The sequence below is a fragment of the Anabrus simplex genome, chromosome 1, assembly GCF_040414725.1.
Source record: "Anabrus simplex isolate iqAnaSimp1 chromosome 1, ASM4041472v1, whole genome shotgun sequence".
Taxonomy (NCBI): Eukaryota; Metazoa; Arthropoda; class Insecta; order Orthoptera; family Tettigoniidae; genus Anabrus; species Anabrus simplex.
In genome coordinates this window covers 1,713,269,605-1,713,291,255 of record NC_090265.1, presented here as the reverse complement: position 1 = coordinate 1,713,291,255, position 21,651 = coordinate 1,713,269,605, and the positions used below count along the sequence as shown (strand labels likewise).

At 40.3% G+C, this 21,651-nt stretch overlaps 1 protein-coding gene across 2 annotated transcripts in view; it reads right to left on the bottom strand.

Annotated features, from left to right (window-relative positions):
• Positions 1–21,651, bottom strand: part of MFS3 (major facilitator superfamily transporter 3) — a 353,439-nt gene that overhangs the window by 105,633 nt on the left and 226,155 nt on the right. For both annotated transcript variants that reach the window (XM_067138452.2, XM_067138451.2), the window contains exon 3: positions 6,206–6,442. In XM_067138452.2, the coding sequence (XP_066994553.2) occupies positions 6,206–6,442 (237 nt within the window). The remainder of the gene's footprint in view (positions 1–6,205; positions 6,443–21,651) is intronic.

Genomic DNA, 21,651 nt, shown 5'->3' with positions numbered 1-21,651 from the left:
ATAATATTGTAACGAACCTTACATTCTTTACCCTATACCTCCATTTCGAACTCATAGTTGGGCTGCCTAATCAGATGAAATGGGGTCGCTCAGCGGATACCTCAGGGTGTTCAGATGCCAAGTAAGACATGAAATCTTACTTCAAGCTATGCTTTACGTGAGTATGAAAAGATTAACAACGCACGGGAGACGCCTGTAGAATCTCATGACATAATAGTAATAATCATCAACCAATTTCTTAAATCAAAGTAACTTATTCAACGACGTGAGAACTGGTCATGACTAAATGGAGTACTTAATTAATCAACAATTCACTTAGCTAAGCAACTAACTTACCAACTAGGCTATAATGAAAGAATTCATGACACATAAAATTGTAGAAAAATAAACAAGATATTTATTGACTAAATATTGGACTATTAAATTGGAATTTTATCCAAGGCATTACTTGTCATTGCATGTATACAAGTGTGGATTGTGAGTCAGCGCTGGCTCGTAGAAAGAGAAATAATATCTAGTATTAAATTATGTAGATCAGTTCCATCATGAAATCAAAATTGAGTATGTACATATTTACAATCGATCACTGGACATCTAAGGTCCATTCTGAAGTTGAGTCATAGATACAACACCAACATAATTAAGTTGTTACGAGAGCTCATTTGCTTTAAGACTAATTAAACAAGTCTGAATAAAACACACGGTTAAGCTGAAGTGTATATAAAGTCCACTAATAAGCTCAAACTTGAAACTAAACCAAGTTATAACTTTAAATTGCAGGACTGAACTGTATATCACAGTTATATTTAATCACCAATCATATTAGAATTGAGCGTTGAAAATATTAAATAGTAAATCGTAGCTGATACTCAGTAAATGACAAGTCACTAATAAGTAAATCCACATAAGTAAACTCGAATAAGTAAATCTGGATGCGTAAATTTGAATGCATAAATCCATATGAATAAATCCGAACTCGTGCTTTATTACTTCTTTCACGTTGTGCATGGACAACCACTTACGGACTAAGACATTTGTTCCTAGTGCCTGTTAAATTTGGCTCCTACTCTAACATTTCCCTAGATGTTGTTCGTTGAGAAAATGCAAGTTCAATCAGAGTATATGTTAATCTATTCAGCTATCTAACTAACTTCAACATAACCTTTGGCTGTCATACACATGTCTTTTAGGCTCAATGTCCCTTTCCTTCGTTATATTCCATAACATTCTACTTCAATGCAAGCTATTTTATTCATACGCGCAGTTACAATGCATGTGCTATGTCGTTGTATTCAGAAACATAATATCATATTTATCGGTGTCGTGAATGCATTTGGTCAAAACACAGCTATAAAACGTATCGTAGTATTCCGATATTCATTACAGCACATCTAAAGTTGACATACGATCCCGTCACAAGCATAATTCTACAATAGTAAATTCTATTCTTACCTTGGCTTAGGTCAATCCTGCGGTGTGGGCAATCTCACGTATACGAGTCTAAAGAATGTAGCGTGGCATATCTTAAACTGCGGGCACTCAATGGCCCCTACGTAGTGCATATAAATCTCCTCATATCACTATATAACTCATAATTTTCCTCAAGTTAACACAATTGTTACCTTATTTCAACATTCATATAATATCTTAACATCGTAGCCTCAATATTAACTCGTCGCGTTTCCATATACATGACCATGTCAAAACTACCACACTATGTTTCTTAAAACAACATTTTAAAGTTGCTATATATCATAACCTATGATTGAGTTCAATGCCCTTATTGCGAAGCAAAATAATGCGTGATTCCATATGTTTATTTTACACCGTGCGCAACCAAATGTGACGTCGACTTGTAGCATTACTAATACGAAATCTCTGTAATCTGCCAGTATGTCATTACTATCAGCTGTTTCCAAATTTCCTTTTCAAACCTCTGGCTACATACATGTTATTTTGTCCGATATACGATGACGTATATATCCAACATATTAGAATCTTATGCTATATTGCTAGATCATGTAACTATGGACTCAAGTATCTCACACTTCACTGGTAACACTCACTTGCATTTCTTATATATCGGTATTATATTGAACCTATCGGTACATGCCTAAGGCACATGTGTAGGCAAACCAAAAATTATGCGATTAAATATTGTAAATGACTTAGCTTTATGAATGTTAGGCACAAAGACACGACACCACATTCTGTCCTGCATAAAGTCACAACACTAATAATCAACATACGAAGATCAAAAAGGCTTGAATTCGCAGACGAACAGTTCTGTAGTAGAAAGCCGCCAGCTCCCGGTGACCAGTGCGGCACACTCAAGGTCACGCGCTGCGGCCAAACACCAAAGTAGAGTGGAGAACGTTTCGAAGGTCCAGAACCTGTCACGGCTGCGGGAAGCCAATTACGTATATAAAAATATACGACGCCAATTAGTACAACTGAATGAGCACCCGTACTCCAGATAAGTTCTTGGTAAACAGTTGACTTGAAAAAACAATTGTATGTATGTTCGTATGTTGATTATTAGTGTTGTGACTTTATGCAGGACAGAATGTGGTGTCGTGTCTTTGTGCCTAACAGAGTGTGGAACTGACCTCCAACATTCATAAACATTTTATATGTTTTTATGGCTGATGATGACCTAGACTAAGGTCGAAACCGGTCCCATTTAAATAGAAATGTGATTGCTACGTTTCTTTCCTTTGAGTATTGAATAGGTTGAACCTCCTTTCCAGTTATTTAATTTTTAACATCAATAATTTCAATACGGAACAATGAAATTTTTATCTTTAAATTTTGAAAGCTGTCGCGGAGGTGTGAACGGGCACAATATTAATAATCAATATTTACAAGACAAAATAAAATCTATGAGTGTGATGTACTTTAGAAGCAACTACTCAGCAGAAGATTTTTTAAAGCTGTGGTAAATGAACTGAAGGGACTAATTTCTTTAATCTTATTTGGAAGCTTATTATATAATCTGATTCCAACCGAGTCTACATGTCTCAAGGCAATGGTTTTACTCTTGTGCTTGATAAAAATATTATTTCTTGTTCACGTCTGGTAATAGTGATTGTCAAAATTCTTTCTGAAGTAATCAATTTTTTTTTTTTCACGTGTAGAATGCATTGCATGATATATATGCTTGGTACTGGGAGTATCCTTGTCTCTTAAATAATGGTCTACAATGATCTACCCTGTTACGTCTCAATATAATTCTGATAACATGTTTCTGTATTCAAAAAATAACATCAAGATTTGATTTGTAGCAGCCCCAGTGACCAATAGCATAACAGATAACTGAATGGAAATATCCAGAAAATGCTATTCTAACATATTCTTCACTACAACTATAAGACAAAATCCTCAAGGCAAAGCAAACAGAACTCAGAGACTTCCCTATTTTTTTAATATGACAATCCCATCTTAATTTTTCATCTATATGGACTCCTAAAAATTTTGTAGTCAACGTATTTTCAATTGCATTTGCATCTAATACAAGGTTGTATTTATTTGCATTTTTGTCATGGTAGTTAGATGCCTTGCATTCATGCAGTGGGTATTTTTTAGGTTCAATGTTAATTTGTTTTTCCAGAACCTTGATTCTAACGTAGACAGGACTGCATTTGCTGTAATTTCTATAGACATAGGGTCAGGATTATTAATAATTACCAGGCTATACAAAGAAAGATAGGAAAAGAGCTGATGACATCCGGTCTGTTACAAAGGTTAAAGACATCTTAGAGAGAGTACGCTCCTTAAAATGGCAGTGGGCTGGCCATGTTGCACGAAGAAATGATGATAGATGGACAAAACTAGTGCTGGAGTGGAGTCCGAGAGAACATCGAAGGCCTAGAGGAAGACCACCGGACAGATGGGACAAAGATATCAAGAAGATCGCTGGTACCACTTGGATGAGATCTGCCCAAGACCGTTCCACTTGGAGAAGACTGTTGAAAGCCTACCTATACCCACGACTTAAAGAGGCCACATCATTTTAATGATTGAAATGGCTGATTGTATTGTATTGTATTGTATTGTATCATCAGCATACAGAACTGCAGTGTCTACTTGATTATTGTGAGGAAGATCATTCACATAGGTCAAGAAAATAACAGGCCCCAAAATACTAACCTGCGGAATACCTAAGTCTATGTTTTTCACCTGAGAGATGGTGGTGGTGGTGGTGATTATTGTTTCAAGAGGAAGTACAACTAGGCAACCATCCTCTATATAACACTAATCAGACAGAAAAAATGGAAGGGATCTGACACTGCAAAAAATGAAGGTATCGGCCAAAGAAAGAAAAAGGGCCACGAAGGGCATGAAAATGAAAGGCTCCTTAGCCCTTAGAAATCTAATAGTGTCGGGGTCAGAAAAGAACAAGAGTTGACCAAGGGAGATCGGATAGGATAGAGGAAAGTAAGCAGCCTGGCAGAAGTAAGTGGAAGCAAAGCCAGAACTCAGCTAAGAGCCCTATGGTCGCCAAACCATGCTGCCAAGTTAGGAGCCCCTGGGGCCCCTTTTAGTTGCCTCTTATGACAGGCAGGGGACACCGTGGGTGTTATTCTACCACCCCTACCCACAGGGGGGATAGTGATATGTCTCATTATGCCCATTACTGTTACAATGTGTAATTTCAACAAACTGGGATCGATTATTCAGGTATGATTAAACCAGTCGTTAACAATTCCTCTAACCCCAGTCTGATAAAATTTGTGCAACAATATTTCATGATCAACAGTATCAAATGCCTTTGAAATGTTGTAACGGTTCAAATCCCGTTACAAGATGATATCTGTATTTTTATTATTATTATTATTATTATTTTATCTGTGATATTACTATTATTGTATTATAATTATTATTCAATTCAATTCTGCAATGCTTGTCACTTGCGTGATTGTAGTTAAATGTATGCATATATACGTGTGTGTAGATTAACACTAAATACATGTACAGTAAGAGTTGCTGTATATCAGATGTGGATATGACATTGCTACATTGTGCAATACTGCTGGCGTTACTGCCAAGTCATCGTGCGTACTTAGCGGTGAGCTCACATTCTTGAAGTTACCTACTGGGTACCGCCAGGGATTTTGCCATAGCTTATATAGACTGGTTGACACACCTACGTAATCTCCAGCTGGGTGTATCTTGTAGCGTCAGTCATTAGTTAAATGGAAGCTGAACAGTGAAGAAGTCATAGGGATGCAGAGGCCTCAGTCAATCAGTCAACAAAAGTGAACGAGATGGAGAGGACTCAGTGAGCCATTAGTCATTGGTCATTGAGAGAGTGAGGCCACAGTTGGTCGGTCACTTAGTTGAAGATGCGGATGGAAAGGCTTACCATGGGGTCATAGAAAGATACACTTGCAATGAAGTCATACAGTACAAACTTATCAAGAAGTCATATGATATGGAGAAGAAGCAGTCACATGGATACATCACCAAATTAGGCTTGATACAGTAAACACCAGATTAAAGGAATATGTCGTAATTACACTCAAAGTGTTGAAGGTACAGTCAAGTGAACCAGTGAGGGATATATTTCATTTATAATTGTTAAATGTCCATATATTATTAAAAGAGTAGCATTACAAAAATGTTTACAAAGTTTGGGCTGGGAAGACTTGGGAGAAAGGAGATGAGCTGCTTGACTAAGTGGTACGTTCTAAGTGTCAGTGGAGAGATGGCATGGAATGACATTAGGAGACGTATAAGTTCGAGTGGTGTTTTTAAAAATAGGACGGGGACCGATGACCTTCGATGTTAGGCTCCTTAAAACAACAAGCATCATCATCAAAAGTAGAATGGATCACAATACAAAGAAAAAGTTGGAATTCAAGCGGACAAGCTGGGGCAAATATTTGTTTATAAGAAGAAGAGTTAGGGATTGGAATACTTTACCAAGGGAGATACTCAATAAATTTCCAAGTTCTTTCCAATTACTTAAGAGAAGACTAGGTAAAAAAAAAAATAGGGAATCTGCTACCTGGGTGACTGCTCTAAATGCATATCAGTGGTGAATGACTGATTGTATTCAGAATCATTGATGAAAGTTACAAAAAAGAAACTTTGTTCATATTAATTCACATGGGACTGTGATATTGCATCTAATCTTACATGCATAATTCAAAGACAGTTATTAAATATAAGAATTAATAAGAGTATAAGCTCTTTTACTTACCCCTCCAAAACCTTGCAAGACTCTCAGGAAGATGAAAATGAAGTAGTGTTCGTAAGAACCTACAGGTGTCAGGACGCAGCCAACAATATTCATCAACACTGCTATTAGCATCACGTACTTAGCACTGTGTAACTCAGACATCCTTCCTCCTGGCAGCTGACCTATCAGATAGCCCCAGAAATATGAACCCAAGATTATGCCTTGTACTGTCTCACTCCATTGGAATGGGCCATCATCCTGTGTGCAGAAAAGCAGAGTAAATTATGCATAATGAATAGAACAGAAGAATTTAACAAGATAACAATCTTCAAGGTATTCAGACCCATCATTTCAAACTACAACTTTATTCCATGGAAAGTGCATCATCATAAATCCGTCCATGATCATTCTCTTTTCCTCTTCTTAATCCGTTTACTCTCTAGGGTTAGTTTTCCCTCAGAATCAGTGAGGGATCCCAGCTCTACCGCCTCAAGGGCAGTGTCCTGGAGTGTGAGACTTTGGGCTGGGGGATACAACTGGGAAGGAGGACCAGTACCTCGACCAGGCTGCCTCACCTGCTATGCTGAACAAGGGTCTTGTGGTGGGATGGGAAGGTCATAAGGGATAGACAAGAAAGAGGGAAGGAAGCAGCTGTGGCCTTAAGTTATGTACCATCCCGGCATTTGCCTGAAGGAGAAGTAGGAAACAACAGAAAACCACTTCGAGGATGGCTGAGGGGGGAATGAAACTCCTCTACTCAGTTGACCTCCAGAGGCTGAGTGGACCCCATTCCAGCCCTCGTACCAGTTTTCAAATTTCGAGGCAGAACCGGGAATCGAACCTGGGCCTCCGGGAGGATGGCAGCTAATCACATTAACCACTACACCACAGGAGAAGATCTTCTCTTTTCTTCAATTTCTCATAATTAATAACTATTTAACAACTAATGCAACTACTTTTGGATAAGTAAAACAAAAAATAATTGGTTCAAGTAGCCCAAGATGATTTATGGTACAAGAGTTGAATATTGCAATGCATCAAACTGCAAATATAGAAGAGAAAACAATTCTAAATAACACACACTTAAGAATTAAACTAAAAACCTTACAACAAAAACAATATGCCATATCTGATGAAGAAAGGGCAGCCAGGTCGGAAAGAATGAAGAGGTTCTGGGAGAGGAGGAAGATAATGAAAACTAAACTACCAGTAAGTTGTTTGAAGACTTAGATGTACCTATATGGTATGATTTAAGTGTTCCAATGTGGGCATAAAATATGTAAATAAATTAATCAATCAATCACTACTGATATGCATTTAGGGCAGTTGCCCAACTGGCAGATTCCCTCCTATCTGTTGTTTTCCTACCCTTTTCTTAAATGATTTCAAAGCAATTGGAACTGGAGTGTGTATCTTAGAGATAAGAATGGTGGGAGGATGAGTATTCATTCTGGTGAAAGTAGAATTTGTAAGCTACGAAAAAGTTAAAGATGAAACACATGAAATTCTAGGTGTAAGGCTCATTTCTAAAGACAATAGGTAACTTGATATATTTGGAGTGTACAGACCGGGAAAGGGTAGCACTGAATTGGATTCAGAATTATTTGCAGGAAACGACATGGAAAGAAATGTGATTGTAGCAGGAGATCTGAATTTACCAGATGTCAATTGGGAAGGAAATGCGAACGACAGGAAGCATAACCAACAAATGGCAAATAAGTTAATATGGGAAGGACAGTTGATTCAGAAAGTGATGGAACCAACCAGAGGGAATATCCTGGATGTGGTGCTGATAAAACCAGATGAGCTCTATAGAGAAACTGAAGTAATAGATGGTATTAGTGATCATGAAGCTGTTTTTGTCGTACCGGTAGTTAAAAATAAATGTGATAGAACGGAAGGTCTTAAAAGTAGGACTATTAGGCAGTACCATATGGCTGATAAAGCAGGCATGAGGCAGTTTCTAAAAAGTAACTATGATCGGTGGAAAACGGTAAATAAAAATGTAAACAGACTCTGGGATGGGTTTAAAGCAATTGTTGAGGAATGCGAAAACAGGTTTGTACCTTTAAGGGAAGTAAGGAATGGTAAAGACCCACCTTATTATAATAGAGAAATAAAGAGACTGAGAAGGAGGTGCAGACTGGAAAGAAATAGAGTTAGAAATGGCTGTGGAAATAAGGAGAAATTGAAGGAACTTACTAGAAAATTGAATCTAGCAAAGAAGGCAGCTAAGGATAACATGATGGCAAGCATAATTGGCAGTCATACAAATTTTAGTGAAAAATGGAAGGGTATGTATAAGTATTTTAAGGCAGAAACAGGTTCCAAGAAGGACATTCCAGGAATAATTAATGAACAAGGGGAGTGTATATGTGAGGATCTTCAAAAGGCAGAAGTATTCAGTCAGCAGTATGTAAAGATTGTTGGTTACAAGGATAATGTCCAGATAGAGGAGAAGACTAAGGCTCAAGAAGTATTAAAAAATTTACATATGATAACAATGACATTTACAATAAGATACAAAAGTTGAAAGCTAGAAAAGCGGCTGGAATTGATAAGATTTCTGGGGATATACTAAAGACAATGGGTTGGGATATAGTACCATATCTGAAGTACTTATTTGATTATTGTTTGGTCGGAGGAACTATACCAGATGAATGGAGAGTTGCTATACTAGCCCCTGTGTATAAAGGAAAGGGTGATAGACATAAAGCTGAAAATGACAGGCCAGTAAGTTTGACATGCATTGTATGTAAGCTTTGGGATGGCATTCTTTCTGATTATATTAGACATGTTTGTGAAATTAATAACTGGTTCGATAGAAGGCAGTTCGGTTTTAGGAAAGGTTATTCCACTGAAGCTCAACTTGTAGGATTCCAGCACAATATAGCAGATATCTTGGATTCAGGAGGTCAAATGGACTGTATCGCGATTGACCTGTCTAAAGCATTTGATAGGGTGGATCATGGGAGACTACTGGCCAAAATGAGTTCAATTGGACTAGACAAAAGAGTGACTGAATGGGTTGCTATATTTCTAGAAAATAGATCTCAGAGAATTAGAGTAGGTGAAGCTTTATCTGACCCTGTAATAATTAAGAGGGGAATTCCTCAAGGCAGTATTATTGGACCTTTATGTTTTCTTATATATATATAAATGATATGAGTGAAGGAGTGGAATCAGAGGTAAGGCTTTTTGTGGATGATGTTCTGTATAGAGTAATACACTTAACCCTCAAACACACGCGTATGGGGTGGAATCCACCCCAGGTCATTTTGTTTCCTAGTGAAATCTACAAATAACTCTCCTGTGCTCTGCCCGCTCTTATATCTTTCTGGCTGGATCCCCGCAGACAGAGTCATTCTTATATAATCTATCTTAAAATCTCCAAATAATGCAGTAATTCATATTTTACAATACAATGATATGTGGGGTGGAAAGCACCCCAACGCGTGTGTCTGCGTCCTAAAATTTGGCGCGTGTGCTTGAGGGTTAAGAAAATGGAAATTGCAACACCATGAAGCCATTGGTCATTTGTGTTGATTTTCAAGATATGGAAGGATACTATGTAGGTATGTAAACGATCAAAGTTTCAGACCCATTGGATTGTGGCTACAGGTCTCCCCACATGATTGGTCGCGGAGAAATCAACTCAAGTATACGGACTCTGGTGTAGCGTAGTTGATTTGCAGTCTGTGCAGTGAAGTGTTCCCCATCAAACATGCCTCACCAACAGAGAAGAGCACGCTATCAACAACTGTCACCGTTTGAGAGGGCTTGGATAATTGGGCTGTGTGAGGCTGGATTATCGCTAAGGACTGTCGCTGCATGTGTTGGCTGACAGGCATCTACGGTACAACGTGTATGGCAGCTGTGGTCAAAAGTATGTACCCACACTCGTAGACCTGGCACAGGCCCAGCGCAACAGACAACTGTGAGAGAGGATTGCCACATCATTTGGATGGCCCGGATTGAACCCCATGCAACAGCAGTGCAAATTCGAGCAGCTGTGGCACCCCATGTTTCACAACAAACAGTTGGTAATCGCCTGTGTACAGCTGGCTTACGAGCCCGTATCTCTGCAGAAGGTGTTCCATTGACCCCACAACAGCGACGTGTAAGGCTGGCTTGGTGTCGAGAAAGATCGACGTGGGTCGATGAATGGCATAGGGTCGTCTTTAGTGATGAATCGTGCTTCTGTCTTGCCTGCAGTGATCGCCAGAATCGTGTGCGCCAACGTACCGGGCAGAGGGGCCACCCAGATCTTATTGTCGAGAGGCACACTGGGCCAACACCAAGCATTATGGTCTGGGGAGCTATTGGCTTTAATGTGAAATCACAATTAGTACTTGTTCAGGGCACTATGACTGCTCGACAGTACGTTGATAGGGTACTCAATCCAGTGGTTGTCCCTATGATGGCGAACATTGCTAATGGGATGTTTCAGCAGGACAATGCCCGGGTTCACACTGCACGCATCTCCAGAGAAGCTCTCCACGACATCACAACCTTAGAATGGCCCGCCAGATCCCCAGACCTCAGTCCTATTGAGCATGTGTGGCACATGATGGGTCGACAACTGGCCAACCGTTCTCAGCCACCCACAATGCTGGAACAACTGACCCATGCCGTGCAGCAAGCATGGGCCACAATTTGTCAGGAAGCAATCCAGGGCCTTATTGACTCCATGCCTCGACAAATTCATCAATGTATTGCAGCTCATGGTGGGCATATCCTGTATTGATTGTTGTCCAAACTTGTGGTCAGAGGGACCTGAAAGTATAATCATCGAAGCACAACTGAACCCTCGTCCTGCGTGTTCAATTTCAGCAATGTAGCACCACTCCTGTTGGGTGTTGCAATTTCCATTTTCTTCAGTGTAAATAAGTTACAAGATTGTGAGCAACAGCAACGTGACCTCGAAAATGTTGTAAGATGGACAGCAGGCAATGGTATATTGATAAACGGGGTTAAAAGTCAGGTTGTGAGTTTCACAAATAGGAAAAGTCCTCTCAGTTTTAATTACTACGTTGATGGGGTGAAAGTTCCTTTTGGGGATCATTGTAAGTATCTAGTTATTAATATGAGGAAAGATCTTCATTGGGGTAATCACATAAATGGGATTTGTAAATAAAGGGTACAGATCTCTGCACATGATTATGAGGTTGTTTAGGGGTTGTAGTAAGGATGTAAAGGAGAGGGCATATAAGTCTCTGGCAAGACGCCAACTAGAGTATGGTTCCAGTGTATGGGACCCTCACCAGGATTACCTGATTCAGGAACTGGAAAAAATCCAAAGAAAAGCAGCTCGATTTGTTCTGGGTAATTTCCGACAAGAGAGTAGTGTTAAAAAATGTTGCAAAGTTTGGGCTGGGAAGAATTGAGAGAAAGAAGAAGAGCTGCTCAACTAAGTGGTATGTTTTGAGCTGTCAGTGGATATTATGTGTAGAATTTTGTAAATAACATATATTTCTTTAGGATGAGTTGTGCATTTAATAGAAAAATTGTTAATGTAAATGTATAATACAGTATTTTAGGAAAATTGTTTCCTTTTCTTTTTAATTTAAAATTTAGTTGTTGAGAACAATGCATTTTTGTGTATCATTGGCCACTGAGGTAGACACCTCATTTGCAAATAAAGTATTTTATTTTGGTTTGGTTTGGTTTGGTTTGGTTTGGTTTGGTTTGGTTTGGTTTGGTTTGGTTTGGTTTGGTTTGGTTTGGTTTGGTTTGGTTTGGTTTGGTTTGGTTTGGTTTGGTTTGGTTTGGTTTGGTTTGGTTTGGTTTGGTTTGGTTTGGTTTGGTTTGGTTTGGTTTGGTTTGGTTTGGTTTGGTTTGGTTTGGTTTGGTTTGGTTTGGTTTGGTTTGGTTTGGTTTGGTTTGGTTTGGTTTGGTTTGGTTTGGTTTGGTTTGGTTTGGTTTGGTTTGGTTTGGTTTGGTTTGGTTTGGTTTGGTTTGGTTTGGTTTGGTTTGGTTTGGTTTGGTTTGGTTTGGTTTGGTTTGGTTTGGTTTGGTTTGGTTTGGTTTGGTTTGGTTTGGTTTGGTTTGGTTTGGTTTGGTTTGGTTTGGTTTGGTTTGGTTTGGTTTGGTTTGGTTTGGTTTGGTTTGGTTTGGTTTGGTTTGGTTTGGTTTGGTTTGGTTTGGTTTGGTTTGGTTTGGTTTGGTTTGGTTTGGTTTGGTTTGGTTTGGTTTGGTTTGGTTTGGTTTGGTTTGGTTTGAAGGTATGTAGCATTTCTTATTATCAACACCATCTTGCATTTTCCCTATAAACTGTATTCACCGTAAAAAGACTCTGAGTACAATTTTGCAAAGAGTACACACCAGCAAACTCTTGGGTGTAAGATCATACTGTACTGTCTTGTAACGAGCAGATGACTGCTAATGTTTCTACAGTGTGCTCGATGCTAGGCAGATCCCTCAACAGCAACCTCTGTCGGCATTGCCACGGAGAGAAAGAAACTCTTGGTCATGTCCTGGGATTCTGCACACGCGGGGAGCTCCTAAAAAACATACGGCACCACCAGATCAGATACTTCATTGCCGAAGAACTGAGAAAGAAGGGATTCAATGTACATGAGGAGGTACACGGACTGCCCATAAATGGTAGTTCGCAGGGAATTGACTTCATAGCCTTTAAAGACAACAGTTTTCAAGGATTCGTCCTAGATCCGACTGTCAGGTTCGAGCACCATAGTGGTTAGCCAGAGGAGGTTAATCTAGAAAAGATTTAAAAAATACAAACCCACTCTCCCTTACTACTAATCTAAATACCACCTTCCGGAAATGGAAATAATAGGGATAATGGTCGGAGCTCACAGTACTGTACCTCGTCACTCTGTCGCCACGTAGAAGCGTTTCCAACTTCCAATGAAGCTCATCCTCGAAATTGCAACTCTCATCCTCTGAGGCTCTATGAAGATCCTGAGACACCACCTCTACAGCTACAGCTCTGAAATGCTGCACTAATTATACCGTTTCTTTATAACTTGGAATTTTCTTTAATTAATAAAACTACAGAAAATTTAATATGTTTTACCTTGTACTTAGTGGCAGCCTGTAAATACAGGAGGTTGTTCCTAAATAAATGGATATGTATACACTTGATACCATGTATGATGGGTTTTAAAAATTTTACTTATTCCCTCATCCAAAAGCTGAAGGCAAACAATGCATTGAGAAGGAAGAAATTCCACCCTGATGTTGTTTATATTACTTGAAATTTTCAGGCATGGCGCATTGTCAACAATGCGGTTCTTTATTCATCTCACTGTTGAAATCTTTGATCCACTTGTTGAATTTGACAATGGTCATTCATGCCTTTTGATTGGTCCTATACTCAGCATAAACCAATGGTTTAAAATTTTTCAAACACCGAATTTTAGCAGACTTACCAACCATTGTCACCTTTCTTTTATCATTTCCGTTCACATTGGTACAAAATACAATGGTTGTTCTCTCCTTGGGTGTCCTGCAATCTCTTACAGTAGCATTTGATATTATTTTATCAGGTTGCATATGATAAAATGAAGCAATTTCATCCATGTTGTACACATCACTTGGACTGTAATTTTTAATGATTGCTGAAAGTTGTACAGCCCCCAGGTCAACCTGTCCTCTTACCTTGCTTAACATGGCATTATTTGAAACAATATAGTCGACCACTGCTGTAGGCCATATCTGTAATGTCTAATTTGCTTGTTTCTTAATGACCTCATTGGCTGCAGTTCTGTTTTTTAGGTTGACTAGGGGTAGCTCTTCACACTTAGCACTTTTTAGTTTCATCTGTCCACTTACATTTTTCAGTTAGAATGTCTCCAACATTTTGTCTGCCTATGGTTTTTCCCCATAACAGTGAAAAGTGGTTTGTAATGTTCTGCTGATCAACAGGAGGATACTTCTCTCTAACACTTAAAAATCGCTCGTTTATTCATCACACAAGGCAAATAACACAGACAGGATTGAAGTTCATAACAGGTCAAGGTGATCTACTGCCAAGCTCTTTACCATCAAATTGCTTTGTCCAGAATTCCAAAGCTATTCTCGGAAATAGTCCACAATAAGCTGTGATTCCCATCCTATGCCATGATCATTCTTCCAGAGCAGAGCCATTCGAGATAATGAGCTATTAATGAGGGTTGGTAACATCCAGCCTGTTCACATTCAGAACCACGTTTCCATTTGAAGATAAAGTTCTTCAGTTCCAGCTGGTAATTTGAACACTGCATGACACTTCTGTACCTGTGCTACCAATGGTGGATGGCTGCATGTGGGGAAAGAAGTTCATCAGGAATATCCATTTGCTGCTCATTGTGGGCGATATCTGAGGGTTGCAGTGTATACCTGTCTGGCTCCATGGCTGGATGGTTAGCATCGAGGCCTTCAGCTCAGGTGGTCTCGGGTTCAATTCCCAGCTGGGTCAGGGATTTTAATAGCATCTGGTTGTTGTTGCTGTTGTAGTTTGGGTCATCAGTCCATAGACTGGAGAATGACACTTTAACATAACGTAATTATTTACCTCAAGATGGAATCTTGAAAGTCCTGAGTTCTACTTAGAGTAGGAAGATTCACAATTTAAATAAAAGGTCTTGTCCCAACTGATCAGAAGTACAAAAGATGAAACATGTATAAAGTAGTGACTGAATTGAGTGACTGAAGGCACAAATTCTCACTTTTCACAAACAGTACTACGCTGGCATTCTAAGAGTGCCAATTTGCAGAGCTGGAATAACCTGGCCACAGACAGTGGTGAATGCAGCTCTTCCATTTTCCATTAAGTGTTTATACTCCTTATTAGTATCAGTGCTTCAGACCAGGGATCGAATATCTAGCTGGAATGCAATAGTGAGCCAGTGTGTCATGTACCAGTAGTATGAACCATACATTCATACTAAAGAAGAAAATTATTAACTCCCCAACTACTTCCCACTAATATTCAGGCAGGTTGTTGTTCTCGGTATGTAGCAGTAATTCCATCTATCAGAGATGAGTGGCAACTGAAGAGACAAAGCACATCACAACAAACAGTAGTCAATGTAATGTTACTGTTGATCAATTTTATGGGCTTTTGATATTGTAGGCCTTGAATTTTTTTCAGTTTGCTTTACGTCACACCGACACATAGGTCTTAAGGTGACGATGGGATAGGAAAGTGTTAAGAGAGGGAAAGAAGCGACCATCTTCTTAACCCGCGAGTGGTCGCTATATGAGATTTCCTCTCACATTATTTTTTATTGTTATATTACTTCACAGTGATGAACGGGAGGTGACTGTTCCCTCGTCTAGCTGAGTTTATAACTTTCGTGAGTAGAGCGATTCACATTTTAAGGGTAAGCACCCCCTCCCCTAGTCAGAACAAAGGTTCCTATGTGTCCGTGCGCGCTGCGTGAGAGATTCTCTCATCGCGCGACTAATGACGTTGGTGGAATTTTGAAGTGGGGCGAGAAACTTACTTCTGTTGTACGCGTTAGTATTTGTATTATGAGCACTTCTTGTTTCTGAAAATATTATTATGTTCAGAAACCTTGCTTTGTACGTAAATATTACTAGATATAATGCATGTGTGAGATTTTATTTTTTACAACTTCAGGACGGAACTTATTTTTATGTACATTCAATATGTTATTTTAAGTAGTAATTTGTATCTTTAGTAAACAGTTAATCATGTTCGGCTCCATGGCCAAATGGTTAGCGTGCTGGCCTTTGGTCACAGAAGTCCCGGGTTCGATTCCCGGCGGGGTCGGGAATTTTAACCTTAATTGGTTAATTTCGCTGACACGGGGGCTGGGTGTATGTGTCGTCTTCATCATCATTTCATCCTCATCACGACTCGCAGGTCGCCTACGGGAGTCAAATCAAAATACCTGCATCTGGCGTGTCGAACTTGTCCTCGGACACTCCCGGCGCTAAAACCATACGCCATCTCTCTCTCTATCACAGCTAATCATTTCATTTTTATCTAATATATATATAAGGTAGAACTTGCGTTTCATTTCAGTTGTAAAATTCAGCCTTACGTCCCACAAAACTGTGAATAAAGTCATATTTATGTTAATGTGAGAGAAAGTCTCACGCGCGACCACTCACGTTACATTTCGGCTAGCGACCACTCGCAGGTTAATTGAGGTCAGCCCCAGCGTTTGCCTGGTATGAAAATGAGAAGCCATGGAAAACCATCTTCTGAGCTGCCGACAGTGGGGTTTGAACTGTCTATCTCCTGAATGCAAGCCCACAGCTATGTGACCCAAACCCATGCAGGCACTCGCTCGGTACATTCAGTTTTTTTCCGATTCTTTGTGATATTAGAGCATCTAATGTAAAGTAGCCGGGCTGAGTGGCTCAGATGGTTATGGTGCTCACCTTCTGAACCCAACTTGGCAGGTTCGATCCTGGCTCAGTCCGGTGGTATTTGAAGGTGATCATATACGTTAGCCTCGTATCGGTAGATTTACTGGTACTTAAAACTGCTGTGGGACAAAATTCCGGCACCCCGGCGTCTCCGAAAACCATAAAAAGTAGTTAGTGAGACCTAAGGTCAATATGGTAAACAGCATTTACAATTTTGAAGAAAAATTGGTGCACCTCCATATAAATTAGTAAAGATGTGTAAATATATAAGTAGGCCTACAAGGTGTACAACTTTGCTTCTGCCGTTTTGTCCCCAACATTGGAGGCTTTAATGAAACAGATTACTTACACATGTATCATTCAAAGTAGTGTCCATCGCTGGCCACGACTTTCTCCCAGCTTTCGGGCAGTGTTCGAATTTCGTGTCGAAAAAATTGTTCATCTTTTGAAGCTATCCACAAATCGATCCAATTTGTGACTTCTTCATGAGATCGGAAGTGTCGGTCAGCCAGGCCATGCGCCATTGATCGAAACAGGTGATAATCAGAGGGAGCAATGTCTGGAGAATACGGCAGGTGGGGTAGGACGTCCCATTTTAACATTTCCAGGTATGTTTTGACCTCTTTTGCAACGTGGGGTCGAGCGTTGTCGTGTTGCAAAATCACTGTATCGTGCCTCTCGCTCTATTGCGGCCGTTTATCTTTCAATGCTCTGCTCAAACGCATTAATTGCGTTCGATAACGAGTACCTGTGATTGTTTCACCGGGTTTCAACACCTCATAGTACACGACGCCGAGCTGGTCCCACCAAATGCAGAACATGATCTTGGAGCCGTGAATATTCGGTTTTGCCGTCGACGTTGAAGCATGGCCGGGATATCCCCATGATTTTGTGCGTTTAGGGTTATCGTAATGAACCCATTTTTCGTCCCCGTTCAACGTCTCTTGGTTTCAACTCATACGGGACCCAAGTTCCTTCTTTCTGAATCATGCCCATGGTCTTGAGACGTTTTGAAATCAACAAATTAATCTAAAAAGCCACCTAAAGCCACCTAGATTAATTTGTTGATTAAACTCATCGATACGGCCATGAAGTGGACAGCTTACAATACGTTTTGAAATGGCTTGCTGTGTCACTCCCACTGATCGTGCCAATTCTTCTTGAGTTTGACGCGAGTCTTCACTCAGCAAGGTCTCCAATTCTGCATCTTCGAAAACTTTCTCTCTTCCACCACTATGCCGGTCTTCGACGTTAAAATCACCGTTCTTGAAGCGTTGAAACCACTCACGACACGTTCTTCCACTAATAGCGTCCTCACCATACGTACGTGAGAGCATTCGATGAGGCTCAGCCGCTGTTTTCTTTTGAAACAGAACAGTAGGCAACACCTCCCGCAAATGCCGAGAATTTGGCTCGTACACTGCCATGCTCAATCGAGAAAAACGTTGTGATGCAGACACACATCGACTAATGTTTGAATGGGGTTATGTTGACCAAGGTCCAAGCTAATTGCCTGACGTCTGCGATCTGTTTCGTTCGACCGCTACGTACCGTTGTCGCCATCCATCAGCAAACGGCGGAAGCAAAGTTGTACACCTTGTACTGTAATATATTACTTGTTGACATAGAATAAAATAGATTTTTTTAAGTCGCACCGACACAGGTAGGTCTTATGGCGACAATGGGATAGGAAAGGCTAGGAGTGGGAAGGAAGCAGCCGTGGTCTTAATTAAGGTACAGCCCCAGCATTTGCCTGGTGTGAAAATGGGAAACACCGAGCTCGATAGCTGCAGTCGCTTAAGTGCGGCCAATATCCAGTAATCGTGAGATAGTGGGTTCGAGTCCCACTGTCGGCAGCCCTGAAGATGGTTTTCCGGGGTTTCCCATTTTCACACCAGGTAAATGCCGGGGCTGTGCCTTAATTAAGGCCACGGCCGCTTCCTTCCACTTCGTAGACCTTTCCTATCCCATCGTCGCCATAAGACTTATCTGTGTCGGTGCGACGTTAAGCCAACAAAATGGGAAACCACGGAAAACCATCTTCAGGGCTGCCGACAGTGGGATGCCAACCCATTATCTCCCGAATACTGGATACTAGCCGCACTTAAGCGACTGCAGCTGCCGAGCTCGGTAATAAAAGAGTTAGTCCAGTATATATTCCAAGGCAACCAAAGCGGCTTCTTTTAAAAATACATACTGTAAGTTTGAATGGGAAGCGTAATGGTCTCCGGTTCAGAGCACCCCGGGCTCGATTCCCGGCTGAGCCGGTGATTTTAGCGTCGTCTGGTTAAACCTTATGGCTTTTGGACTAGGTGTTGGTGTTCGTTTTAATACCCACTTTCATTTAGAAACATGCAATTGTGAATACATCCCTCCACTTAAGATTGGACATCTAGCCGTCGCATATTGCGCGGACCCCATGTCAGAAAAAATAATAATGATTAGGGCTCGGAAGTTGAAGACCTATAAATTGACTAAAAAGACTTGTGAAAAGACCTAGAATTAAAAACTGACAAAAAAAACGTTAAAATGCGATCCAAATTCAGTCAAAATTGTAGTTTTAGTCAAATATTTAGTAAAGAAATATAATGTTTTAAAATACAAAATTCTGGTGGTATGTAACATACAGTACAAAAAATATATTGAGTGAAATATTTCTCTTGAAACATCATTTTAAAAAGTGAGTTCCGTGTTCATTAAAATAGGTATGGTACTTGCAGAATTTAAAATGAAATGTCTTTTTTTTTTTTTTTCCACCGAGAATGAATTCAGCGAACCCGCAATGGACATCCTGAAATTAGTACAAATGGAATCATATTTGCCTAAGAACCATCGATTTTCAGACAGCAGGTTGCAAAACATCGAGGAAATTCTCTCCACATCAACGGATGTTAAGGGTTCATACTTGAAGCAATTGAGATCTTCTTCATCTTCAAAAAACACTCACATCAAAGTTTTCTCCTTTCAGTATTTAACTTATCTTACACATAATTTAATACCCCTGATTTTTCTAACATTAGTTTCATTTTTTCGATTTCATTTTTATCTCTTATTACATAAAAGATGTTTTAAGAGGCGAAGGATGAAATAATGATGATTCGAATTGAGAATGGGCAGTACAAATGTACTCTAAAGAAGGTGAAGTTGCAAGAAAAGGCGTTAAGAACCAAACAAAAAATAAACTTATAAGACAAAAAACGCCGAAAAAGGCAGAAAATTATAAGTAAAACCCACCATTTCCCGGCCTGGCCTACAATAACCAAGAATGAACATATATTATGTTGGGCCTCGTCTTCGGACATTCGAGAAAAAAGGACTTTTCCTCAACTTCCCAGCCCTTCTTCTTTTTAATCTGTTTACCCTCCAGGGTTTGTTTTTCCCTAGGACTCAGCGGGGGATCCCACCTCTACCGCCTCAAGGGCAGTGTCCTGGAGCATGAGACATCGGGTCAGGGGATACAACTGGGGAAAATGACCAGTATCTCGCCCAGGAGACCTCACCTGCTATGCTCAACAGGGACCTTGTGGAGGGATGGGAAGATTGGAAGGGATAGACAAGGAAGAGGGAAGGAAGCGGCCGTGGCCTTAAGTTAGGTACCATCCCGGCATTTGCCTGGAGGAGAAGTGGAAAACCACGGAAAAAACACTTCCAGGATGGCTGAAGTGGGAACGAACCCACCTCTACTCATTTGACCTGCTGAGTGGACCCCTTTCCAGCCCTCGTACCACTTTTCAAATTTCGTGGCAGAACGGGGAATCGAACCCGGTCCTCTGGGGGTGGCAGCTAATCACACTAACTACTACACCACAGAGGCAGACCTTCCGAGCCCTGAAAATGATATTTCCTAAATTCGTTCGGATTAACGTAAGTTTCCCAATTTCCGCTCAAGGAGATTGAAGGGTTAACGCTTGATTATGGAAATACTCCCTTCACTTTACCGAAATTGTCTACAAACTTAAAATTTGCCGTGCATTATTGTTTCTCTCTCGGGTGCGCGCTTCAAACTGAAACACGGCAGAAACCGCTACAGGTGAGCGACTCGCTAGCAGGGTACGCCCACGGAGGAGTAAACAGGGACCCACCTTGGTAGCTGCACGTGTTTACTTACACTCCAGGACCGTTCCGCGATGTTAGGTACGAATGGCAGTCCTAACACCAGTTGGTCACCGCACTGACTGAAGAAAATTAATAAACCGGTGAGATTAGTTTTTTAAAATCCAGTCGACATGTAAAAGGTCTCTGGCGACATCCCTGCAAAAATAATAGAATCTCAGTCATTGGCCATCTAATAGACTTCCAAGTTCTGGCACCTAGTAGGGTAAAATGTAACATCGAAAATGATACGCAGGCAAGGTGAATGGCAATCAATCAACCAACCAATCAATCAATACCGATCTGCATTTAGGGCAATCGCCCAGGTGGCAGATTCCCTATCTGTTGTTTTCCTAGCCTTTTCTTAAATGATTTCAAAGAAATGGGAAATTTATTGAACATCTCCCTTGGTAAGTTACTCCAATCCCTAACTCCCCTCCCTATAGTTTAATATTAATTGCCCCAATTTGTCCTCTTGAATTCCAACTTTATCTTCATATTGTGATCTTTCCTACTTTTACAGACGCCACTCAAACTTATTCGCCTACTAATGTCATTCTACGCCATCTCTCCGCTGACAGCTCGGAACATACCACTAAGTCGAGCAGCTTGTCTTCTTTCTCCCAAGTCTTCCCAGCCCAAACTTTGCAACATTTTTGTAACGCTACTCTTTTGTCGCAAATCACCCAGAATAAATCGAACTGCTTTTCTTTGCATTTTTTCCAGTTCTTGAATCAAGTAATCCTGGCGAGGGTCCCATACACTGGAACCATAGTCTAAACACTAAACACTCTCATAACCATGTGCAGAATCTGTACCCTTTATATACAATCCCATTTATGTGATTACACCAATGAAGATCTTTCCTCATATTAACACCTAGATACTTACAATGATCCCCGTTGCAGTTGCTCACACTCTTGTAACTTATTTATTACTCTATAGAGAATAACATCATCCGCAAAAAGCCTTATCTCTGATTCCACTTCTTTACTCATATCATTTATATATATAAGAAAACATAAAGG